The 27,199-nt window shown below is 38.5% G+C and overlaps 1 protein-coding gene across 4 annotated transcripts in view; it reads right to left on the bottom strand.

Annotated features, from left to right (window-relative positions):
• LOC139936028 (WD repeat-containing protein 19-like) overlaps window positions 1-21,127 on the bottom strand; it is a 37,334-nt gene extending 16,207 nt beyond the window's left edge. For 2 of the 4 annotated variants that reach the window (XM_071930735.1, XM_071930734.1), the window contains exons 1-14: window positions 21,002-21,127; window positions 19,883-20,040; window positions 18,301-18,525; window positions 17,773-17,905; window positions 16,312-16,392; window positions 15,445-15,557; window positions 14,202-14,375; window positions 11,051-11,294; window positions 7,492-7,606; window positions 6,070-6,108; window positions 3,176-3,282; window positions 2,525-2,644; window positions 1,780-1,929; window positions 1,081-1,228 (exon numbers count right to left, since the gene is read on the bottom strand). In XM_071930735.1, the coding sequence (XP_071786836.1) occupies window positions 1,081-1,228; window positions 1,780-1,929; window positions 2,525-2,644; window positions 3,176-3,282; window positions 6,070-6,108; window positions 7,492-7,606; window positions 11,051-11,294; window positions 14,202-14,375; window positions 15,445-15,557; window positions 16,312-16,392; window positions 17,773-17,905; window positions 18,301-18,525; window positions 19,883-20,040; window positions 21,002-21,007 (1,813 nt within the window). In that variant the 5' untranslated portion in view covers window positions 21,008-21,127. The remainder of the gene's footprint in view (window positions 1-1,080; window positions 1,229-1,779; window positions 1,930-2,524; window positions 2,645-3,175; window positions 3,283-6,069; window positions 6,109-7,491; window positions 7,607-11,050; window positions 11,295-14,201; window positions 14,376-15,444; window positions 15,558-16,311; window positions 16,393-17,772; window positions 17,906-18,300; window positions 18,526-19,882; window positions 20,041-21,001) is intronic. The other 2 variants (XM_071930737.1, XM_071930736.1) reach the window with 1 other exon arrangement.
• Window positions 21,128-27,199: the final 6,072 nt, after the last annotated feature.

Consider the following 27,199-nt stretch of genomic DNA (forward strand, 5'->3'; position numbering starts at 1 on the left):
CAAAAATTTCATGCCATACACATTGCTTGTGACTGGTATTTAGCTGTTGTTTACTTAGCATAGCAATTGAGTGGAGTCTTGGCTGGTAATCTGATTTTACTAAGCAAGGATTTTTTTTGCTTAAGCAAAATTTTGTGCTTAAGCAGCTCTATGAAATTGGGCCAAAAAACATGCTAACCACAAAAAAATCATGCTTGGCAGAAACATGTAGCCAGCTGACATTCCATACAGTTTACATTGTAGTGACTGGTACCCCAAAGAAAGATGCTGAGCAGTATTTGTGGCTAAACAGCTTTAAGAAAATGGGCCAAGGATGCGCTCACTTGTTGCAAGTGTGACATGGTATTTTGGCTGGTAACCTTATTCTTGTAAGCATAATTTGTTGGGGCTGAACTACTTTTGTGTGCTTAAGCAGCTCTATGAATAGATTGCAAAACAGCCCAGCTCAAAAATATTGTCCTTATATTTTCTATAAGATAATTTTTTGGTGAATTTAGGGCGCTCTTTTTATATAATTCCAAAAGTTTTAAAGGCATACCATGTATGGTTTGGAGTATCATGTCCTATCTCTGTCTCTTTTTACACTTTCGTCCTGGTTTTTATGGCAAAAACAGCTTATCTTTGTACTTGCCTTTGTCAAAATGTCATTTTTTAGTGAAACTGTTTTGCCATGGCACAGCCGCTTGGCTTCTGCCAAACAACAATATCCTCCTGACAATGACTAGAGCAAGCTAGTCGAAACGTTGAGACCAATTCAGAACTGACTCCGCGGCAGTACAGTTAATTACGATCCTATAAGCTAAAGTAGTAGTCCAGTCTATTTTCTATACCATCTGCCCTAGTAATAGTTAAAAAGCAGGACAGTTCTTTTCAGAACTGAGAAGTCTCCCGAACCCCTGATTATCTACTCCGCGGCAGTAGAACAAAGCAAGACAGTTCTCTTTGAGAACAAACTTTACCTGACAAGAAGATACACACATGGTGTTACCACAAACCAAATATACAACAACATTCTTAAATTGGAAATTATTCTTAAAGTTTCAACAACAAAAATTATGAACAGAGACATGATAACCTTACCTCTAACAGTTTCCCTAGAGTACATGTAAGTATAGAGTTTATCGTCATCATAGGCTACAAAGACACCCTTGTCATAGGGCCAGTTCTCCCACAGGACTCCCTTCACGGTCGGTGAAAAGTCAGGAATCTCCAGGATCTGATCATTGACCTATGACACAAGGAAGTAATGTCAAAGGTTAGCTAAGAATGAATGAACTTCAGGCTACTTAGTACTAAGCAGTCTTTATCTCTACAGCTAGCGCAGAAATTTTGGGCTGAATTTTGGGCACAAAATCCCTAAGTAAGCATGAGAAATGGACTCTGCTTAGAGAAAGACATAATTATGTCAATATTTTGTAAGTTAACAGGGGCACATTTATTTTGAAATGATTATGGTTGGCACATTTTTTTTTTAATTATATTTTAATCTTGATTCACACACATATCCCTTGAAATTTTGTGTTTTTTGCTCAACTTCATGACAGTGCACAGTCCACTATTTTAAAGAGCTTCATTTTTGACACTATAAAATGGTAGTTAAACTGTTTTTTCTATTATTATATTGCTCACTAAATGCAACACACTATGTGTGTGTTCCGGCGCATTAACAACTCTTAAAAAAGGATAAAAAGTTCTAAACAGCAAAAAATATGGATGTACAAAAAGTCAATCTCTAATGAAGAGATGGATTTGTTTTGTTAGTGAAAATAAAGTTCTTACCGGGTTGTAGACAAAGCCATCGCTCTTGTCATCAATGAACACTAGTCTGGTGCCACTGGGGTCTGGGTACACTTTCCTGATGCCCACCAGGTGTCTAAACTCATTGACAAATTGCCAATCCTCAACGTAGAAAAAGATTAACTCTCCATTCTGTAGTGCATAGAGAAAATAATAATTTGTGCTACTTTTTATTTTGTTTTCACCAGATATAGAAAACAAGAATGACTTCAGATATGTTTATCTCAAATTTGTCATCCTGGAAAGCCTCTCGAACACATTCTGAAAGGTATTATGCATGATTGGTAGAGCTTACAAAATAGTTGCAGCAATGTTCATGTTTTGTGTAATAACAAACCTGTGAAACTAAGGGCTTAGTCTGTTGTGTGAGTCAGGAGAAATAGTGAAAAACAAGGCAGAATTTTCAGCCTGCTAGAAAAATAACAATTGTCCTTATTTATGGTTATAAAGACATGAATCAGCTGTTGCGGTTTTTCTTAGGTTTCTACATTGTTTTCTCAAAACTTCAGAAGGAAGTATTTCACAGAAAAAAAAATGTTTTGATATGACTCCATAATCAGTAAGGTTTCAGAATAAAAATAAACAATGGTTTTTTTTCCCCCTTTCCAGCCCTTTATAATACCTTTAAGGGATAGAAAAATAGCAAAACAGTTACAATACCGAAGTTTTTGGTGCCAACATTGAATGTAGGTTTATACTTAAACCAATGTATGAAAGGTATCCTTACACTGGTTCCATAGATGAGGAAATCCGATGTAAGGGCGTGGCATGTGATTCCACCTTGGCCATCCTCAGGAAAAAGTCTGGTTTCTCTCTCCTCGTTATCGCCTGAACCTTCAGTTTCAATCTGTAGGAAAGAGAAAAAACACACGATGTAGTCAAAGAGGGGTGTGTTTTGCCGACGGCGACAAGAAAACAGTTTCTACTTTAATGTAAGATTCTCACTGTTTAAACAATTTTGGAGAGCTTCATGAAAACAGTTCGACAACGACAGACTTCTTGTGACATGTGTACATCTCTCGAAATCAATGTTTGCAGAATAAACAACCTTTATAGACCACAAACAAGTATCCACCAACGTAAAATTAACTGATCAAACAATTTTTGTAAATGAAAAAGTTTTTCTGTGCTGTGGGTACATCTCTCGAAAAACCAATGGACTCAGAATAGACAGCCTCTATTTCATTTTAATTGCAAGGGTCGTGGGTTCGAATCCCACCCGAGTAACATGCCTGTTCATTCATTACTTTAAAAGCAGCCCTATGAAATCGGGCGGGCCCTGAATAAGTGAACTTAAATGTCTCTTGACATCATCGATGTCAGGATGCACTGATTAGATATTTCTCTATATATCATTGTAACTTCATCTTAAACTCACCAGATGTAACTGAACCTTGTTCTCAAAGTAGACGGCGGCATAGTCAGCGTTGACGCACATGTTGATGATTGTACCCAAGTACTCCCTGTCCTTCAGCTTCTCTAACCCTGATGGAATAAAGATGTCATGAAAAATATCACTGATTGATCGATTGATTAATTAATTCATTAGTTAATAAATTGATTGATTTATTATGACAGGTGTCCTTTTGATCCATGAGGATTTGTTTCTAGATGAACAAATGCAGAGAACGAATTTAAAGGGAAGGTATACATTTGGTAATCACTTTTAAAGAGGCGGGTACTTTTTCAAAATGTGTACAGATTTACAATAAACCTACAGGTTTGAAGATAATGAAGTAGAAAGCTTCACTTAAAATATTACTTGCTTGGGTGCTGTAGTTTTTGAGAAATGAGTGAAACAAGTCACAAAATAATTTCCGTCTCAGTGAGATGAAAATTGTTTTACCAGTTATGTTATTATATCATAACATACCATAACTGGTTAACACGTTTTACATGCTAAAACTGAGACAAAAATTATTTTTGTGACATTATTTTACTCATTTCTCAAAGACTACAGCACCTCAGTAAGTAATATTTAAAGGGAAGCTTTCTACTATCATTATCTTCAAACTGTGAAAGTTTAATGTAAATCTCTTGACATTGTGTTTTGTGTTAGAAAAAAGTACATAGACCCTTTAAAAGAACACATTGCCTTGGATCGGACGAGTTGGTCTATAAAATGCATTTGTAACCGTTTGTTATGAAATGCATATGGTTGGAAAGATGGTTAAATTGCGTTGTTTTCTTTTGACTGTGCGAACTAACTCGGTCAGCCATTTATGGATTTGACTCCATAAATGGCCGACCGTGTTAGTCGACAAGGCAAAAGGAAAACCATGCAATTTCGAGGCATGTTTGTGTGGATCATTGTATTCAACTTTTACAATATCTGTCTACCCATATGCATGTTATAACAAACAGTTACAAACCCTTTTCAAAGACCAACTCGACCGATCCAAGGCATCGTTCCTTAAAAGTTAATGGTAATAGAAGCTATTGGTTAGAAGCCTAGAGCAGCATTTGATAATAATATCAAGCATTTTGAGAAACATTTCACTCCAAATATTGTGGTTATGTAAAAAGATATCAATTTTGATGCCACAAAATATGAATCTGAGCATGACACTTCTTTGATTGTGAATTCCTATTGGGGATCATTTTTCCTACGCGGACATATTCGCTTCACATTTGTGGCTGATATCTGAAAAAACGGGACCACCTTTTACTATTGTATACATTTATATTTAATAATTGTTAAATTTGCACCGTGGAAAAAGAATATTAATTTTGGTTTCACCCATATACACTGATGTGTGTTAGCACTGTACTCAGTACCCCCCCCCCCCCCCCCCCCCGAGTTCAGTGGGGAAAAAATCGCTGCCATAGGCTTCTTACCATTGCCAATCATTTTAAGAGTGATTTCCATTTCTACTTTCCCTTTAATTGCAACGCAACGATTGTAGCGTTTCTTATTTAAATTGAATACAGATGCCAGCTGAATAGTTAAGTGACATTAAGTGGGTACATGTGATGGAATGCACCTGGGGTTCACCGAATTCAACCTACATTACGGTGGAATTGTTTTTCCATGACTGAAAAGGGTTTCCATTCCATTCTAGGAAACATTAAATTCAAAGGGATACGTTGCGTTGGATCGAGCGAGTTGATCTATAAAAAGCATTTGAAACTGTTTGGTATAAAATGCATGGTTAGAAAGATGTTTTAAAAGTAACTGAATATAATTATGATGCCTTGTAAAAGCGTGGTTTTCCTTTTACTTTACGAATTAACACGGTCGGTCATTTTGTAGAGTCGAGAAAACTTCACTCCACAAATTGGAGTGCCGTGTTAGTTCATGACATATTAAGGAAAACCATGCAATTTCGAGGCATAGTTCTGTGGATCATAATATTCTACTTTTAAAACATCTTCTAACTTATGCATTTCATAGCAAAAGGTTACAAACGCTTATCATAGACCAACTCGCTCGATCCAAGGCAAAATATATTTATTGTCTTTATTTCTCACTCTTGCTTTGCAGTTGAACACTGATCGACAGCTCTTTTGTTTGAATGAATAAACAAGAACTAAATATATAACTCAATGTTTAGTAGCAAAACCTTGGCTGAAAATTTTTTTGATAGACCGATGTGAAGCAAGCGACCTAAAATTCTAAAAAACCTTGAAAATTATTAATTTAATGAGATGGGTCAAATAGTTATCTCATTGTTTATTTGAACTAAATAGAATAGCAATCTAACGGGAAATTATGTTGCAAATAACCTTGTGCAAAGAAACAATTAAAGAACACATTAGATAACAAACAATCAAGTTTAAGATTGAAACAAAATTATTTCAACATCGTATTTCATAAGGCATGATTTAAATGAGGCATGATTTGAACAACAGGGCCCAATTTCATAAAGCTGCTTAAGCACAACATTATGCTTACCAGAAAAAGGTTACCAACAAGTTTAAGATTGAAACAAAATTATTTCAACATCATATTTCATAAGGCATGATTTAAATAAGGCATGATTTGAACAACAGGGCCCAATTTCATAAAGCTGCTTAAGCACAAAAATTACCTAAGCACAACATTATGCTTACCAGAAAAAGGTTACCAGCTAAAATACCATGTTACGTATAGCATCTGTGACTGGTATATTGTTAAAGAAATTGTGAAAGCAATGTTTTTTGCTTCAGCAGCTCTATAAAATTGGGCTCTTATTAGTGACAACAAATAAAAAACAAATTAAACATTTCCAATATGTAACGAAGAAAATTCAACAAAATGTTTTGAACAACTTATTATTTTGCAGAACTTACACTCGTTGTCTCCAGATTCAACTTCAGTGAATTCATGACCTACAACAGCAAGGACTCTGATTTTATTTGATTTCCAAAATGGTGCTAACCCATCTTGGTAACATTAAAGGCAGTGGACACTACTGGTGATTACTCAAAATATTCAATTTGTGTGACAGGTGTGTTTTTTCTTTCATTGTTATCTCGCTACTTCGATGACCAATTGAGTCCAAATTGTCACAGGTTTGTTATTTTATGCATATGTTGAGATACACCAAGTGAGAAGACTGTTCTTTGACAATTACCAATAGTGTCCAGTGCCTTTAAACCTTCTTTTCATTCTCTCTCTAGTCGTCGCGACTAGAGAGGTCAGAATCATGTCGATATTTGCGCATTCCTGTCTACCTTTATCATGGTGTGGCCATCTTGATTTTACTCCATTCCAACTCATTGTAACCAAACTGAGGCTGGCCGAAATATTAGTCTGGTGCCATGTTTACACAATGAATGTTAGCATTCATTACTGTTATTGGAAACAGGGAACACGACCAAGATGGTGACAGCGTGATAAAGGTCGATACCTCATAAAGTTAGGAAGATCAGTTGGAAGCACCCCGATGTCCCTGGCAACTATTGCTACTTTTTTAACTGCTGTGTATTTTTTTTTAAAACCATATCGCTATTTTTGCTCATGTTTTTTAATCCTGCATTTTAATGTTTTTCTTGACTGTACAGCGCTTTGAAACAGTGTTAAAGCGCTTTATAAATGCATTTAAGTTAAGTTAAGTTAAGTTAAGTTAACTACATCTCCATAATGACTAAGCTTTTTTGTTCCCCTAGTTCTCCTTCCATGGTTTGGAGAAAGCTCAGAGACAGATTCTTTGATTTGTATACACATGGTGCAGGCTTTAAAGGCAGTGGACTCTATTGGTAATTACTCAAAATAATTAGCATAAAAACTTAATTAGCATAAAAATTACTTTGTATAGGGGAAGGGGGAGAGGTTGATAGTATAAAACATTGTGAGAAACAGCTCCCTCTGAAGTAACGTAGTTTTCGAGAAAGAAGTAATTTTCCACAAATTCGATTTCAAGACCTCAGATTTAGAATTTGAGGTCTCAAAATCAACCATCCAAATGCACACATCTTCGTGTGACAAGGGTGTTTTTTCTTTCATTATTTTTCTCGCAACTTCAACGACCGATTCAGCTCAAATTTTCACAGGTTTGTTATTTTATGTATATGTTGAGATGCACCAAGTGAGAAGACTGGTCTTTGACAATTACTAATAGTATCCACTGTCTTTTCAAGCAATTGAATAAAACTTTTCTGATTATTTGGAAGGAAAAAAAATATTAGGATTGATCCATAGCATGCATGCCATACAGTGTTATTTTTATATATTTTTTTTCTATAACTACCGAGCACAACAAAAAAAACTACCTTTTTCTCCGAGCATGTAGAACCAGGCCCTGTTGTTCATCCCTACGGCCAAGTGGTACGGTCCAAGTGCAACGAATGTGGGCTCCACTTCTATGTTGACTTGTAAGGAAGGCTCCTGTGTTTAAAATGGAACAATCTTAAAAGGGATTCCTTCCATACACAAATTCTAGGGTCAATTGAATACATGGTGGATCCAGGCACGAAGCTCATCAAAACAAAGTAGAGAAAAAAATTCCCTAGGTCTCAAGAAAATGTTGGTCATCTTTGGACAACAAACTTCACACCTTCATTGTAAGCACAGCATGCCGTGAAACTGAATTTTGGTCGGCGCACTGCTATAAGGGCGTAAATTGCAGTGAAGCGCAGAACAAAGTCGTGCTTCTATTAATGATCTTTTTAAATTTAAATAAAAATAAAAATATATAAACAAATAGTAGTACTTAACAGAGTTTTTAGCAAGAGGTGTGTTATGCCTGCCTAGTGGAAAGTATTTTGTATTTTAGTGTTTGAATATCTTAATGTCTTTCTGTAATTTTAAAAATAGTATATAATATATATTATCTTATGCTCTGTAATTTAAAACGCAATTCAGCTTCTGGCTGCCAAGTTTGAAAGTTTTTTAATAAACCAATAATAATAATAATAATAATCTCCAGGGGCGGTTGAATTTACATAATAGCCGACATTTATAAAGGACAAAGTAGCTGCTTTAAATTTTCACCCAGGAAAAGTCAAAGGATGGCATGGCCTGTAGGTTGGTTCAAGTTCCCAGGATTTTCCTGGATTGTTTTCCTGTAAAAAGAGCTCATGAAATTCTCTTGCCCTAAAAAAAGAAAACTACGAACTAACATCTATTAAATACACAGTTTGTCTACAGAATGAAGATGGTAGTATGAAAGCTACAATGACACCTCAGCAAGATCAAGAGACGTATTGTGGAGAATATGATGCATGCCTTGCGCAAGGCAAGATTCGACAGTCAATTCAAGTCTATAGAGATGTCTTTAAACCAGCAGCCAATTTCATGAACCTGCTTACCATATAAAGCCTGGTTCATACTAGACTTGTGGACAAGTCGTTAAATCGGCCCCACGCACAAAATTTGGTCGAGTTTTAGCGGTGCTCTCACGAGATCACTGCTCTCGTGCAAACTGCTGGCTCCCCGATTTCTACTCCTCATTAGTAGAAATCGGGGAGCCAGCAGTTCGCGCGAGAGCACCGCTACAACTCGACTATCTTTACCGCGTGTGGCCGATTTACTGACTTGTCCACAAGTCTAGGTTCATACTTCCTACGAAAGCGTTCCGATAAGAATTTTGCCGCACAGAACTGTTTTCACAGTGATTGTTTCGCAGGAAGTGAGCACATTTCATTGCAAACTTTTGACGCCAAAAATTGCTTCACCTTCGCATTTGCAGGAATTATGAACCAGGTTTAAATCAGTGTGTACAGTAACCAGTAAAGGGTGTGAATCTATGCCCTGTAAAGCGCAGAATTAAATGGTAAGCAGAGCCATGAAATTGCAATAGGCCTAAAGCCTGAAAGCACTGTATTACATGAACATGCTAATGCTATAAAATGAAAATACTCAATACGTCACAACATTTGCTCTAAAAGTTTCTGGCATTCGTCTCCCACAGGAAAAGTGTAAAAGGCTATTACAGCAACGCAGAGTTAATGTACATTGAGCTTTTGATAGTACAGCAGATACATGTAGGTGGAGGGATTGTGCCTTTGATGATACAAGCATAGAATTTTGCACACAGTCAAAGTATGTCATGAGAAAGATATTTGGCTATAAGGCCACTGGAGATTGTTGTGTAAAAAAAAAGGCAGCCATTTTGAAAATTTTGAAAACTGTTGTTGTACCCTTTTCTTTTTGTGAAGGACAAATCTGCGATGGTCAAAATGACCCATTTTACAACGCCTGGTGCATTAAGCCTGGGTTATAATGTACTTCCTGCGAATGCGAATGCCATCAAATTTTGATGTCACGAATTTGCAATGAATAGGTCGCAACAGTTGAGATGTGCTCAACTCTTGCAAATTATTCACAGCAGAAACAGAGCTATTATGTAACTATTCGCTTTGCATTCATATTTGCAGAAAGTATAAACCAAGCTTCAATTAGGACAAATGCTAAATTAAACTAGTGGGAACTTGAGGTGAGCATCAAAGATTTTGAGGTTTTCCAAGGGTTACACGCTTAATTCTGCACTTCTCTCTTACATGCACCAATCCTGTCCGCCATTTTAATTCAAAATGTACAGAAAGAAAAGTACTTCCAAAATGGCGGAAATGGTAGACATGCATTTGCGGAAGTGAGTTCGGCAACATGCAAAGGGTCATCAGCCAAATATCTTTCTAAATGTCGCCAAATCCCATGCTTTTAACATCAACGGCACAATCCCCCAAAATATTTGCACTTTCTGCCCCCCAGTACTGAGGCAGTTTCCACAGCAAGAAGGACTGCATGTCATGTGAGCTTCGATATATGCACTTAGAAGCCAAGCATGCAAGATTGAAAGAGCACACGTGATAGCAGCAGATCAATGGGGAAAACAGTTTTTTTTAGAAGATAAAACTTGACGACCGTACTCAAAGAGCTACTTTACTACTCAGGAAAAGCATGAGAAGGAAATCTACATGAATCGATTTCAAGATGAGATGTAAAGAATGAGAGATTAGGGGAAAAAGCTGAACGATGGAGTTGATAATAATCAAGGGAAAATGGGAGGAAAACTTGCCTTCCGGCGACCGACTCGGCGCTAAGGTTTTTTGGCAAATGCAATGCGAGACATGGAGATAATGTTATCGGTATAAAATTAGTTTGATGCAAGGAAGTGTACAGTATCACGTCCCAAAGTGGCAAAACTGGAGCCTCCTTATGGTTTGTTCAAGAATAAGAAATCATACGTTACAATTATGATAAAGAAAATGGTGTTAATGGAAAAGAAATTGCTTGTTTCGTACAAATTATTATATACAGTATTAAAGTTTAAGTAACATAATGTGTTAATATACTGTGCTTGAGGAATGAGGCATGAAGAATGGTAAGTGTTTGTTAAAGACACTGGTCACGTTTGGTAACTGTCAAAGAACGGTGTTCTCACTCGGTGTATCCAAACATGCATAAAATCACAAGTCTGTGAAAAGTTTGCTCAATTGGTCATCAATTTGCAAGAGAATAATGAAAGAAAACTCACCCTTGATTGCATTACATTGTTTGCTCTCAAATGCCTCAAAAGGGCTTCAGCTGAAGTCTTTTAATATTTGAGTGAGAAATAACATCTTTCTCAAAAACTACGTACTTCAGAGGGAGCCATTTCTCACAATGTTTTATACTGTCAACAGCTCTCCATTGCTATCTACCGAGTACGTTTTTATGCTACAATTATTTTGAGTAATAATGCGATCAAAATACTGAAATTTTCATGAAATTGTCACAGACTGATTTCATGTGTTTCTTAAAGACTAGAGAATTAGAAGAAATTTATTCTTCCAAGGACCTGTGAGATAAATTGTACATTTCCAAGAAAGAAAAAAATGTGATCCATACCTGTTCAACTTGATTCACCACCGTGACCTCCAGCAGAGAGGTCAGGAAGGCCAGCCGTGTACCCTGGGCGTCTCCGAGGACAGGTAGCTTAGTAAGGTGGACATACAGAGTCCCTCTCGTTGAGCTGACCGCCATGAGTTGACCGTCGTCTGTCCAGCCGATCTGACCCAGTCCTTTGGACTCCTCCTCCAAGGTCACGACGGAGTACACCTCTTTCAGGTCTGACAGGTCGTGAATTTTGATACTGAAACGGAAAAAAAAAAGATCCTCCATCAGTGTCTTAGCCAGGAATTTGGAAAGTGGGAGTGCAAACTGAAAAAGTGGGAGTGCAACCTAAACTCACTACAAAAAATAGAAACATTGTGTGCGTAGCACACAACACGAGCGCGCAGCGCCAAGTCTGTCTCATTTGAACTTGTAACGAATACACATTATTAAACTCTATCAAACAAAGCAGTTACTTGGACCATGGAGCTTGGACCCATTTAGCCCGAAATGATTTAAAAGCGATACAAATAATGCAGTACAAGTTTGCTGTCAACAAAATATTTTTGGGCACGTGTTACTCTTGATACAATTTTTTGCTTAAAGACTAAAAAAAAAAATGAAGAGGTATTGAAGAAATTAAGAGTTATCAATAACTAATAATAATTTTTTATCGATTTCAGAACTATAGGCCTAAGGTCAAGAAGCTGATAATAGTTTTTGAATTTATTTTAAACAAATCAATTAATTATTCATGTAAAATAATGATTCACACAAGTATTGCAACCAATCAAAATGTCAAGAGTGATTTACATGTACCATAATTGTTTGCTTTTAAATTGAAACTGACTGATCATGGTAATTAATATTTTCCTTCGTATTTGTTTAGGTTTCATAACGTTTAAGTCTTATAGGTTGTTTAATTGTTGAAACTGGGTCAAAGGCAATTTGTAAACAGTCTGCGAAGAATAAAGAACAAACAGTTATGAAAGACAGTGCCATTTAAGTAGTTCCACTGGGCAAAAAAACGTACTTGCATTGAAAAATAAATTTGGGAGGTCTACAGCAAAACTGACTTGAGATTTGAAAAGAAATATGAACCAGTTTTTGAACCTTTCGTGCGGAAATAAACATTGTTTGTCAACTGCATTAACACCCAAGAATTGCAAACATTGAAATCCAAAAAAGTCTTGATGTTTTAAACAAACTCTACAACGAACAAACGATGTGCCCTTGAATTTCTAGAAGGAAAAAAAGATTGTCATGTTTGCCGCCGTCAGGTTGGGAAAAACTGCGGAACCAATCTACAAAGCAACTGCAGAATGTATGCGGTAAAAGGTGCACTGAACCGCGTGTCACTCAGTTACCGATACTGACGCCATAGTAGAAAAATCCAGAGCGCGATGGTTTGTAGGATCCTGGAGATGAGATTGGTACCTAAAATAATCTGAACGAAAACACGTGTGAATTCGCCTCTATCACACCACGCGTGCATGGAGTTCATGCTGCCTGCTGATGACGGTCGATGACGACGACTGACCGTTAAAACGAAGTCTGCGTGTCTCGCTTGCGTTGTGTAATTTGCACTTGAGTTGTGTAATGTGTGGTTTGTGCGTTGTGTTTTGTGTGGTCGCAATGTGGTCAGCGTTTTCGAGGCAACTTCGAGTGATTGTTTTATGGTTGCGTCGTTGAAATTTTGATTCAAAATAAAGAAGGCAATCTGGTAAAACCAAATCTAATTTTACTCACTGCTGTTTTAAACTGTTCAACAACCAAAAAATAATAAAAGAAGTTCAGTAATTTCACTGAAATTATTAGACAGCACGGCTTCAACCAAGCCGTGCATCAAAATTTTGCCCGTGGTTTCAGCCCAACTGGTCGTGTTAGCTAGCTAACACGTTGTCATCCATGCTCATGAATTTGTATTTTGGGAACAGAAGTGGGAGGGCCTGCGCCAAATTCCAATGATCTGCTTACTGCAGAATTCTGCGCTTACAGCAACCTTTAAATCACATATTTTATGGCGCAGAATTCTAGGGTAAGAAGTGCAATGAAGTTAGGCCCATGGCCCAATTTCATAAAGCTGTTGAGCAGAAAAAAATATTGCTAAGCAAATTTGTTTGCTAATTGCTAAGCACATAATGAATTGGGAATCAGTGGCAACAATGTAATTTCAATGAAAGTTTTGCTGGTTACCTGTTTCTTCCAAGTACATTATTCCGTGCTTAGCAAGTTTTTTGCTTACATGCTTTATGAAATTGGGCCCAGAGCCTTTTACCAGACCTCTGCTTGAGCTTCACCTCTGGCTAGAACTCCATGATAAATTTTTGAGAGAGCACTTTTTGTACGATGTTTCCAAGCCCCGACACTAGTGTCCTTAAGCAAGACACTTAACCATTGCTTCGTCCTTAGGATGGGACATTTAGCCATTGGTCCCATGTGTTATGTAATGCATGTAAAAGAACCCAGTGCACTTATTGAAAAGGGAAGGGGTTCGCCCCAGTGTTCCTGGTCCGATCGGCAGCAAATTGCGCCGCAGCACCTTGTAAAGCATTACATGGTGCTATCAGAATAGGTCTCATAATTCAAACATAGTCCAACATCTGGCAGGAAATACTGTATGTTACAGCGCCAGGAGGTCACTGGGTGACGGCTATGTGCGCTATATAAGACGCCACAATTGTTATTATTATTATTAAAATCAAACAAAGCCCAGAGTCGGAGACGTAGCCTTAGCCAAGGTTTGGAAGAAGCCCCAGGTTTTCAATATCCTCTCTTTAGGCAGGTATATGAATTTACTTGAAATACCTGTTTTCAGTAACTTTTAAACTAAAAAAAAATTTATAATTTAAATCACGTACAAAACATTATAATAATTTTGTAATAAAATTATTGGCAACGTATCAACCCCCTACTCTACCAGGGCTAGGGTCTACACTATCTATAAAGATCAAAAGAAGAACTAGTACATCAATCAGGCGACAGTGGTCGATTTCACAAAGAGTTACGACTCGTCTTATCTCGAGTTAGGATGAGTAACTCGTCCTAACTTAGGGATAACCTTAAGGTCTGCATGCTACAGTGCAGGGTTGGGACTTGTCCTAAGTCCTTAGATTAGTCTTAAGTTTTAGAAAGAGTTTTGTGAAATCGACGGCGGATTTCTTACCAATTATCACCACAAGAAGCAGCTTTGTTCAGAGACAGCGATATGGCGATGGACGTCAGGTTGTCTTTGTGATTTCTAGCTTGGAACAGCTCCTGACCGATCTCCTTGAGGTGGGTCGAGATGACGATGAAATAACCGTTGGAAAAACCGAGCATGATGTATCCGTCACCATACCTGTGAGGAATATATTAGCACAAAAACGTAACATCTTACCAATCAAACATGGAATCGCATTAAAGGGAAAGTATACCTTTGGTTGTTGGAACCGTTTGAATTCTTTTAATCCTACATAAATGTAGAAGTATACAATTAAACTGACATGTAAAAATTTCATTTCAAAACGTTGCATTTTTTAGATAGCGCCGACAATTCTGAGTGAATATACATGTAACCATGCCGGAAAAATAGGCTCTAATAGGAATACACAGTCTGAGAAGTGTTACGGCAGTAAGTCTCAAATTTCAATTTGGGGGCATAAACATTATATATTTTTACATAACCATATCTGCTCTAGAAAAGGGTCATGGGTTAGAATCCCACCGAGTGATTTGCCTATGGATTTTGTTCACATAACTCGAGAAAGTACCGAGTAAACAAAGCTTAAAGTCACCTGGAAGTGGTATTTTGTCAAAATAAAGATTTTGTCACTAATATATGTGTTTTGATGAATGGAATGTGAATAAACAGTTGACTAAGGTTCTAAAAAATTACTTCTTATCTTATTTACAAATTTAAGAGTAGGCCCTGACCCGAGAGGTTGCTGTTCGTGACGTCAATCGAGAGGCGTTATTCGAAGAGAAAATGCTGCACAGCGCTGAAAAAGACGTCGGAGCGGACCACTAGGCACTATTGCTCTTGTGAGTCTGACCAGCCATGCAGACTGACCCAATCTTTAGTTGTTTTGCTGCATCCAGAAGCAATACACTTGGTCGGCATTGCCAAAAAAATGCAAGAAAAAAACTCTACGCATCAAGGCAAAGTCTGCCTCGATTGACGTCACAAAAGGGGTAGGCGGAGTCAACCCCCAAACAACTTTATCTATTTTATTTTTTAAACATATAAATCGTTACAAACAATTACTGAAAAAATTGTTTTATTGTTACTAAACATATACTCTTATGTTTGAACAAAAACAAATTCTATTTCCAGGTGACTTTAATACATAGGTGTAAGGGTATAAACAAATTATAGTAGTGGAGCAGTTGCGACTTTTTGAAAAAGTGTCAGGGCTTAGTCTACGCACCATTTGTAGGCAATGATGGCGCCATATCGCTGTTGGAAGGCAAGCTCTATCGGATTATCAGGATCCTCCAAATTGAACAGGAATAACGTTTTCTTCCCAACACTGGCACTGACCTGAGAAACAAAGAAAACAACAGAAGCAATTATGATAAAGTGCCTTGATTTAAAAGGCTTCAAGTGTCGCAACTGACCAGGCCAGGATTCAAACCCACATAATGTAATAAAAGACACTGGACACTATTGGTAATTGTCAAAGACCAGTCTTCTCACTTGGTGTATATACACATATATGCATAAAATAACAAACCTGTGAAAATTTGAGCTCAATTGGTCGTCGAAGTTGCGAGATAACTATGAAAGAAAAAAACACCCTTGTCACACGAAGTTGTGTGCTTTCAGCCGCTTGATTTCAAGACCTCAAATTCTAATTCTGAGGTCTCAAAATCAAATTAGTGGAAAATTACTTCTTTCTCGAAAACCACGTCACTTCAGAGGGAGCTGTTTGTCACAATGTTTTATACTATCAACCTCTCCCCATTACTCTTTACCAAGTGAGGTTTTATGATAACAATTATTTTGAGTTATTACCAATAGTGTCCACTTCCTTTAACAGAACTTCATTATAAAGATATGATTGGCAGCATATTGCGCCACAACACCTTGTAAACCATAACATGTTGCTATGTAAAAGGAGTAGGTTTCATAATTAAAACGTAGTCCCACATACCTTGCAGGAAAATACTGTATGTTAAAGCGCCTTGAGCCTCACTGAGTGATGGCTAAGCGTGCTCTACAAGAAGCCACTATTATTAATATTATTATTAAGACAGCTGAATGAAATATTGTTTTCTTGAAAGTAGCAACTCACCGTCGTATCTCCTCCTGGATTCCTCTCATCTGTCTTCATCTCAGAGAACTGCAGATCAGATGGATCCATTCTCAACGATGTCTGCAGAATGAAACCAACAACACTTCAATAAGTCATTTGCATGTTAGATTTGACTATGATTCGGGGCAAGACTATGATTTGGGCCGTGAACACCCACACACAATTGTGAATGGATGTGTATGGTACTGTAAGAAACCGATAATAAATCATACCGCGCATGTGCACAATTTTGACTTTAATCACCTCGCTGTGAGGACAGCGTGCGTTCATGCCAAAAACTAGTTCTGCCTCAAAAGTCACTGGTGTCAAAGACAGCATTGTGTTGTCTGAGCAATCCCTTACCCCTGAAACACTTCAGGACCCCACATGGGCTTATCCCCCCTGTACTAGACGGTCGTCAGCGTCTGTACCACTACAGTACAATGTTACTAGGGTTTGCTCATCTGGAGGTTGCTATACAAACGTTTGCCCCAAATCATTTGACATAGCAACTGTCTCTATAGTCTGAGGAATTCAAATGTAAGCGGTACATTGTGACTAAGCAAGTCATTGTACCAGACATTATTCAAATCTAACTCGCAAATGGCTTGTTCTGGATATTAATCATATGGCATTATAATGCACACATCTCCAGAAAACCAATCAAGGCACATTAAATTAAAAAAGTTATGTTCAGAACAAGTGAAGAAAAAAAATAGCTAACAAATGGGACTTCAAGTCTCTCTTGGAGATATCCACTGTTGTTTGAGGTAGTGTGGCAAGGAGCTTGATCCAAATGGCAGGTGCAGCATTGACAAAGGCACGGATAGAAGTCAATGGAAAGGAGGGAAGTTTCAGTTTTAGATGTGGGAGGAAAACCCCAGAGAATTTTTCCAGTGTTGTAACCCGCATAGTCATGTAGGGACGGAAAACCCAATCCACATAGTGCCCCAGCATGATTTGAGGAAAGATACTACTTTGCCCATAACCCATGAAGAATTACTTTTAGTGATAAAGCAACTTCTTTTTAAAGGCAGTGGACACTATTGGTAATTACTCAAAATAATTATTAGCATTAGTCGTTACTTGGTGATGAGTAATGGGGAGAGGTTGATGGTACAAAACATTGTGAGAATTGGCTCCCTCTGAAGTGACATAGTTCTTGAGAAAGAAGTAATTTTCCACAAATTTGATTTCGAGACCTCAGATTTAGAATTTGAGGTCTCGAAATCAAGCATCTGAAAGCAAACAACATCATGTGTCTTTTCTTTCATTATTATCTCGCAACTTCGATGACCAATTGAGCTCAACTTTTCACAGGTTTGTTATTGTATGCATATGTTGAGAAAAACCAAGTGAGAAGACTGGTCTTTGACAATTACCAATAGTGTCCAGTGTCTTTAAAGCCAATACTAATTTTGTGTTGCCATTTAAACTTTGTTTGGACAGCTAGTTCATTACCTGTTTGATGGTATCACCATCGGCATTACTGATGGTAATATTCTTATCCTCACTGCCCAACGCCAGCAGGTTCTGTGAACTCCATGCACCACATATGATCTTCTTGGTGTGCTTTCCCAGTATTGGAACTTTCCTGTTGGATAAGAGTTTGATAAGTGTAAAAGATGCGAGCTTTCTTTTCTTTCAGCAAAAATCAGGACATGCAACTCTAAAGACCGAGTACAAAAAATTCAAAATTAAAATCTATTTAACCATTGCAGTACCCTCTGATATGGATTGAACTGCCTCTAAGGCTTACTCGGTGGTCTACTGCTTTTGCGTTTCAAAGGTTGTGGGTTCGAATTCCACCAAAGTGATTTGGGATTTCTTTTTTACAGAATACGGAAAGTACTCAGAGAGTATACAGTGTTTAATACCCATCAGTAAACAAAAATGAATAAATAAAATAAAAATTGTAGTCATGGTAGTTTTTAAAAATGTTGAACGATAGCCTGCAAAATGATACAAAGAAACTGCAGAAGTCTTTACCTTGATGTTTGATGGTTATATATCAGCAAGCTTCCTTTACTGGTCCCGATGGCCAACTGCGGACCGATCTTGGACCACAGGAGATAGCATAAGGTATCCTTAAAGCCACTCTCCACCTGGAGTGAGCGATGGGTGTTAGCGTCCCATAGGAACACCACGCTGCTACGGTCACATATCATGGCCAGTGTGTCACCATCTTTGTCCCATCCGAGCCCAGTGCAATACCTGTAGAGAAAGTCAAATGTTGTTCAGCTAATCCGCCTTGATACTGAAAAACGTCTTGATCAAACATTACGAGTCTGACTTTAACCAGGGCTCGAAATTTGGGAGAAAAATCCACAAGATCTCAGGGAATTTTTACTTGACTGGGATTTCATTTTCAAGACCAGAATCAAAATGAAAAGAGACTAGAATCAAAATGAGAACACGGTTTTATCATCTACATGTACATGTAAACTGTTTCATTTGAACAAAACAGAAAAGATTGATCTCTTCTGTTTTTATGGGTGATATTCAGCAGGATTGAAAGATATTTGTGAGATTCAAACTCCACATTTGAACATCATTCTTTTGAGACAAAGATATTGAATTGAGGGAAAACCCAAGACCACTTGACTCGTCCGAGCTTACTGGCCCGACACTGTAATCACTTGCCACAGGCCAGTTGTTCAGAGTAAAATTTGAGCATTGCTTTAACCAATGCCTTGAAACAACCAACAGCACCAACAGCAATTGTCGTGGTGCCCTGTGTTTTTGCTGTGGTGCCCTGTGTGATGCCCTGTGTTTTTGCTGTGATGCCCTGTGTTTTTGCTGTGGTGCCCTGTGTTTTTGCTGTGGTGCCCTGTGTTTTTGCTGTGGTGCCCTGTGTTTTTGCTGTGGTGCCCTGTGTTTTTTTGCTGTGGTGCCCTGTGTTTTTGCTGTGGTGCCCTGTGTTTTTTTGCTGTGGTGCCCTGTGTTTTTGCTGTGGTGCCCTGTGTTTTTGCTGTGGTGCCCTGTGTTTTTGCTGTGGTGCCCTGTGTTTTTGCTGTGGTGCCCTGTGTTTTTTTGCTGTGGTGCCCTGTGTTTTTGCTGTGGTGCCCTGTGTTTTTTTGCTGTGGTGCCCTGTGTTTTTGCCGTGGTGCCCTGTGTTTTTGCTGTGGTGCCCTGTGTTTTTGCTGTGGTGCCCTGTGTTTTTTTGCTGTGGTGCCCTGTGTTTTTGCTGTGGTGCCCTGTGTTTTTTTGCTGTGATGCCCTGTGTTTTTGCTGTGGTGCCCTATGTTTTTGCTGTGGTGCCCTGTGTTTTTGCTGTGGTGCCCTGTGTTTTTGCTGTGGTGCCCTGTGTTTTTTTGCTGTGGTGCCCTGTGTTTTTGCTGTGGTGCCCTGTGTTTTTTTGCTGTGGTGCCCTGTGTTTTTGCCGTGGTGCCCTGTGTTTTTGCTGTGGTGCCCTGTGTTTTTGCTGTGGTGCCCTGTGTTTTTGCTGTGGTGCCCTCTGCAAGGTTCCAATACAAATTTAAATGTTGGAAGTTCCCCTTACCAGAGGAAAAAGGACTTTTGCCCCTTCAAAAGCGATGCTCAATGCCCATTAACCCTAATCAAAACTTACCCTGGTAAACTGATTTCATCTTTTAACTCCCCGTGTCTGTCGTACAGATGCACTGTGTTGTTCTGCCCGGTTGTCGCCAAGTAGTTACCAAGCATTGTTTGCCAGGCAAATAGTATCTGCCCTGGTCCATGCGTCCTCTCTGACAGGGTGAAAACCCGCTGTGAAAAATAAAGAGAAAAATTATATCAGAAAATGACAAACGGACGTTGGATAGCTAGAGCCAATCTGATGCCGGCAAGTGGTATTTGTTTGTTTCTTTTTTTATACTACATTGATTGGAGAATAATAAACTTTTTTTAAATAAATTTGATAATTTTTCAATTTGTGGGAAATCCATTCATCATGGCAGCGAAAAATTGACTGATAGTGATAGTAACTAGTATACACACACATCGTGCAACAAATGTTATTATTGCATTTTAGTGTCTGCACTGTCATCAAAATCCAGAAAGATTGATTGTGACAACTGGTGAAATTCTTCAAACACTGTTTTCTTGATTTTGACAATATTTTGAAAAGAATTATTTTTGTTACTGTTTGTGGATACAAAAAAAAAATACAAATGCTGGAGTTGTAGTTGCGATAACGTAACCCTCCTCCCAAGTGTTACGTTAAGAGTTGAGGATTGGTAATTGGTACAGCCTACGTACTGTGCTCAGCTAACCTTTTTATTTATTACAAATCTTTGAATCAATATGACTCAGTCAGGGAACCTTAAATTAAAAAGAAAGTACAACAAAAGTCAAAACAATACAAAAAAATACAATTGACAATTTAGTCTTTGTTAGTTAGATCAATTTCAAATTATTGTAATTTATTTATGAATCTAATCAATATTTTAATTTTAGCAAATACAACCAATATTTATGCTGAATCAAATACAAAATCACAATACATTTAATTCAAATCTGTGTGTGATTAAAATAATACAACCACCCATATGTCGGAAATACAATCCTCAGTGTATTTGCCGTTCACAATACGTGGTTGTTTACCGTTGCTAGACACACTGACAAGTGAATTTGTTTGCCCCAAATTTCGATCGTGACGAGCCAACGACGCATTGACACGTTTGGAAAGTTGCAGCATACTATAGAAAATGTCATGGATAATTCTTACCTTCATGGTGGATGTTAGAGGTTGTTTTATTCAAGAACGACCGATCATGACTTTGACAGAAATACGGTATTAAATTCCAGAGCTAAGTCGCTTTTGCAAGTATGTGCTCCCATCATGCATTGCGCGCGGTCTATTTATTAACCATTGGCCAGTCAGATAGGTTATTCTGTTTACGGTCCACACACTACCTTTATTTTTGAGTGCGTTGACCCCAACCAGAAACATGTTTGATTTTGTCACTGGTTGGGTATTTTTGGCGGGTTCGGTTGTGACCGCGGTGACGAGGCTAGTTCCGACCAAACGTTAGCCGACTTGTTGGCTCGGTTGGGCCCCAGTCGATGAAATTCCGATTATTATAAATTAAAATAGGCTTACTATACCCTGGAGCATAAGACAAAATAATAGTGTTGATAAAAGACTATAGGTTACACTACTTCAAAATAAAATGAAAGCTTTTCATTTCAGATACACATTTATTTTATGTCAACATCAATCAATACATTGTGATAACATTGTTCAGGAAATCTTGTACTAAGGAAAACTTAATCCAGTTAATGAACAATAAATAGAAAATAGTTTGACAATTGACATTAACATGTAGGAAATTTAAGCAGCAAAAGCTTTTTTCCCTCTTCCTTAAAGACAAGGACAATTTACTCAAAACTGTTTATTTCAAGAACATGACTCTTTTCAAGAGAAGTTACCTGCGTTATGAAGTGTTTCTGGTTACACGTTTTCGCGTAACTCTGTTTCGGTCAGTGAATTTTACTTCTGACTGAAACTTCCGGGTCAATTTGACCCTGATCCGGGAACCGTTGAGCCTGACCCATTTCCGGGTCATGACCCGGAAACTGTGTCAAGATGAACCAAAAGTTTGTCAAACTGACACAGAATCCGATTTAGGATTCCACAGGTTCCTGTGCCAGAACTGGGTCAGGCGGCGACGGGAATCCGGGTCAATTATAACCCACTTAGAGTGCAAACTTAGCGCAAGGGATAGCAGAATATATACCATTTAGCTTCATGGGAACTGGTTGGGCCTAAAGTTGATTTATTCAGAAATGATTTATGAATTTGAAAGAAATACCATCTTTAAAATCTGATGGGGTACATGGACCGACACCAGCAATGCTTCAAACAAGGACCGTCAAAAACGTTGCAGCTGTTGATAATAATTGTGTAACGTTTTCGAACAATATTCCATTCAAAGGTGGTTTTAGAGAAAGGGGTTCAACAACCTTTGTTCAATCTGTGAATTAGAAACGTTTCATATAATATGAGAAGTTCTCAGACAAAACTGCTTCAGATCTTCGGCAATATCTTTTAAAACAAAAAACAATAGGCCTATACCACGTTCTGAAGAGTATTATGTTCAGAGGTTGGTTTATGAACTGTATACAATCGAGCGGTTCCCAAAAAATATAGGCCTATTAATCGGTTCGCATTCAAAAGGTCGGGCTCAACAGAAGAAAATATTTATTTCAATGGCAAGCTCGTCTTCCCTTTTGGTTTCAACCAAAGGCGGTCGTGTTTCAATAATATCCGCAGTCACGCTTCTTGTTTCAGCTTCATTTCACGAGACGTGACCGTCTCAGAGAAAGACATTGGGTGGTTCTCTTTTCGAATCCACGGCTTACGGCTTTGCTTTCAGCTTCAGGCTCCGGTCTCTCGTCTGAAGCCCTTATAGCACGTACGCAAAGCACGCGCGATTGTCAAAACAACCGCGGGGCCAAGCTATAGCCTGAGCCTAGTCTAGAGCCGAAGCCGTGGTTTCGAAAAGGGCCTAGGTTGTTAAAACAATCGCAATGTTTTGAATGATAAACAGGCGCCTGAAAAATAGACTAGCCATGAGCTCCAACCATGGCAACATAAATTGATTAACCCTCAATGGCAACTTCATTGCCACTCACGATTACTTTACCCTGTACAAAACATTTAAATTAATCAATAGTGTTCGTCCTTAATGTAACCTTTATTGCGGTGAGAATCAGAACGACACGCTGTTTGTTTAAAGTTCAAGGCACGATTTTTAGCAAAAAGAAATTTGTTTGAAGATTGTTGTTTCTGCACGCCACTTTGACAGACGATGCTATTGTCAAAACGAAAAACATACACAAACTCTTGCATTTGCTGTGCCCATACCATGCATTTTATTTGGTAGGGCATTGAAGAGCAATTAGAGATATGATTTTGGGAGGGGGCTATATTGAGCCAATTTATTATTTTATGCGGCATTTTTGCGATTTAATTTTTGGGGAGAGGTGTCATTATGGGATGGGCGAGGGTTCTGAGGCGAGGCAATCGACATTAGACATTTTTATAGGCGAGACGACATTGAAGAGTCACTTGCCAAAAGTGCACTAGAGTGTGAACGCAGCTGCAGACAGTGAGAGCTCACAAGACACTATGGTCCCCAACATCTCACCTTCACTGCGGCACTTGACACCTTTGACAATTGTCAAAGACCAGTATTCTCACATATCAATATATAACATATAAATATAACATAACATATCAATAATATGTGCAAATTTCGACTCAATTATTGTTGTCATCGAAGTGGCAAGATAACAAGAAAAACACCATTGTTACATAAACTAATGTGTGTGCCTTCAGATGCCTAAAAGTCCTCCAATTTATGTTTAATTTAACATTCGTCACAACCTCCTTCTAATAACATTGTATGGTTTCCAGTCACGACAAAGCAGACATGCATTATTCTATCTCCATCTCCATTGGTTAAGTCAGCAAAATGTCCTGCAGAACATCAACGCTAACTGGCGCACTGCGTGTGGAATTAGACTACTTATAGTCTATTGATACAAGAAATTGCCGGAAGTATTAAAGCCTCAATATAGAACCATCTCAATGTCGACATTGGATTTTTGTTCTTTCTCTCCATGTTTAATCAAGCAGCACAAACATGGAAAGGCTATATTTTTTCATGTTAGGGGCCTATACGGATTTCAATCCGCCATCTGGGGGCTAGGATAATTTTATCCAACAAGAATTTGTCGAATAGGTCAAGTCACGACTCTGTAATTCTCCTCAAACAGCAAGGCGGCACGACGTTTGCTGCATGTTCACAACTATAATGGAGACCCATTTTCTGATGGCATTTAATGTTTATAATAAGACCCCCACGTCAATGAACCACATTTTGTTGACAACAATTATTATGATTTCCCGAGAATAATGAAAAATGGATAACATAGGACATGACGTCAACCCCTCCATTACCCACATTACCAACATCCAAACAATCAAAATTTTAATAACAATAGAATTGTAAATTTCATGTAGTTTTACATACATGAAATAAACCATTCAATTTAATTCAATTCAATTAACTGCAATACGCTATATTTTGGCTAAGACCCCAGTTGAATAGTGTTGTTGTGCTTTGAGACTGTTGTTGATTTCCGGCCTTTTCCATTTCTCCATTTGTGTTTCTCTTCTCTTTCTTCGTCAAGCTTCTTATTGATGTTTTCTTCACATCTTCAATGTTTCTTTCACGCCATATCAAAATAGATTCGGCAATGCTCCCGGGAAAACTCGTTTTTATTAACATATTATACATTTCTACAAAAATAAACAGTTCCGTGTCAAACGGAAAATGGACTGTCCTCGTAAAGGTTCTGGCGATTCACAGAGAGTCAAACGATGGAAATATACATGTACAGGGGAAATCGTGCTCAAATTAAGAAGAAATTTCAACAGTATCACGTCTAATCATCATGATCCACGTTCGGGGACAAAAAAAATGCACACACTACGCCAGACTTGCCGCAGGCTTACCAGGGCCCATTTCATTAAAGGCAGTGGACACTATTGTAATTGTCAAAGGCAATTGTTCTCACTTTGTGTATCTCAGCATATGCATAAAATAACAAACCTGTGAAAATTTAAGCACAATTGGTCATCGAAGTTGCGAGATAATAATGAAAGAAAAAACACCTTTGTCACACAAAGTTGTGTGCTTTCAGATGCTCGATTTCGAGACTTCAAACTCTAAACTTGAGGTCTCGAAATCAAAATAATTCGTATTACTTCCTTCTCGAAAACTACGTCACTTCGGAGGGAGCCGTTTCTCACAATGTTTTATACTATCAATCTCTCCCCATTACTCACTAAGATTTTATGCCAATAATTATTTTGAGTAATTACCAATAGTGTCCACCGCCTTTAAAGCTGCTCAATCACAAGATGTAGCTTAGCAGGAAAATTCTGCTTACTAGAATAAGGCAGCCACAATACCATGTCTCATGTAAAACTTTTGGCTGGTATCCTACTCATTTCTGCTAAGCAAACATTGCCTGCTGAAGCAGCTCTATGGAATAGGGCCCAGCTGATAGAGACGGCACTGTTCAAGTCAATATGAGCCATTTTCGAAATCACGGCTTTGGGCTTGGACTCCGGCTCAGCCTCCGTCGGTCATTTTGAAAACGTGTGCTCTAGTAACAGGCAGTCTTAGCCTAAGTCGGAGCCATAACCAATCAAGTCGATGTTTCGAAAAGGGTCATAATCTCATCGTTTATAGGGTGTATGTTCGAAAATAAAGAGAACATTATCCTTGTTTGTCAAAGGCAATATATTTTTGTTGTTGGCTTGCCGAGTGACTGTGGCTTTGGTCAGGGGATCGAACAGGGCCCTAGGGCCAAATTTCATAAAGCCTGTATACAAAATTGCTAAGCACAACTATATATTAACAGAAACTTGTTACCAGCCGAAATTCCATAAAGTTTACATTTTTGCGACTGGTGCCCATGTCAGATGCAATTGTGTTCGCCATGCAATACTGTCCGCTCCGGACACTTTTGCATATGCAATCGTGTCCGGGGTATATGCAAAAACCTACTTATACGCAGCATGAATATCCACGTGTATTATGATTGCAGCGGCCGAAAATTTCCCATGTCATTCATGACATGCACTTAGCTTGTAAAAAAGGGGCGAACGTGTTCCGTCGACCAAGGGCGTTTAATTTACTGCAAGGACGGTTTTGCACGGGGGCGGACACAACTGCATATGCAAATGTGTCCGGGCGGACACAATTGCATTATGCAGCAGCGCCCGGGCGGACAGTATTGCATATGCACAACCGTCCGGCAGACATTATTGCATATGCAATAATGTCCTCCGGATAGTATTGCATAGATGACATAGACGACACCCACTCATTTTAAGTATAGCAAAGAAGTTTGCCAATTGGGCCAAGTATGATATAAAATGTATGACATGAAGTATACTTATGCAAAGTAAAATAACTTATACCGACTTACCGTCCTATCTTATTAGAATCTGCAAATGAGTTGCCGTGGATGCATTTTTTGTATTAATTAAAAATCTTTAGACATTATTACAACAAATTCAAGTTGAACTATGAGGGCTGTCCATGTTTTATAAACGTATAAATAATTATATCGAAATGTGTTTACAACCATAAAACGAGGGTACAACAAGCCCGCTGTCAACGATACAAATGTATTGGTCCGCGCGACCCATGACTAAATTTCAATTCCTCCCGCGTGTTATTCTACCAAGTAAACAAAAACATCCATAAGTACCTTGACTGATGTCACCATAGCCCCATCTGCCTTCTGACACTCCGATTCGGCCCGGGTGGGGAGCGTGATTCCACAGCTCCGAACCGCCTGCAATCGGTGCTCCCATCCCCGTCGCTCCCCTCCTCTCTCCTCCGCTGCTGGAACATGGTTCTCGTCCTTTAAGGAGGAGGGTATACGCGGTGATGAAGACGGGGTCAGCAAGATGGTGCTGGCGACATTCTTAGTGGATTTATTAGGCGACGATGTGGAAGACGAGAGTGAAGAACTGGATGTGGAATTCTTATTGCGGAAACGGAATAAAGAGCCCGCGGTCGTGCTGATGTGTCTGCCAGCCATCTTGTTGTTAGCGTCTCTTAGGTTCAGTCACCCCTGATTACGTTGTCTTTGACTCCATCAACTGCATTGTGATTCTTTTCATAGGGTTTCACCTACAAAGCTTAAATTAGATTATAGATGACTTAAATTGGGTCTTCTTCGACAGATGTTTTCCGTCCAGATGGGCAGCAGCAGTGAGGGTCAAGAAATCACAGTATTCCTTTTCATCATTCAGTAATTGCTTTGAGATGCATCATTCACGAGCAGGGGTTGTGTCCTCGCTGAACACAACACTGGAGATGTATGAGGTTATCTA

Source organism: Asterias amurensis, chromosome 4 (genome assembly GCF_032118995.1).
Source record: "Asterias amurensis chromosome 4, ASM3211899v1".
In the NCBI taxonomy this organism is placed as follows: domain Eukaryota; kingdom Metazoa; phylum Echinodermata; class Asteroidea; order Forcipulatida; family Asteriidae; genus Asterias; species Asterias amurensis.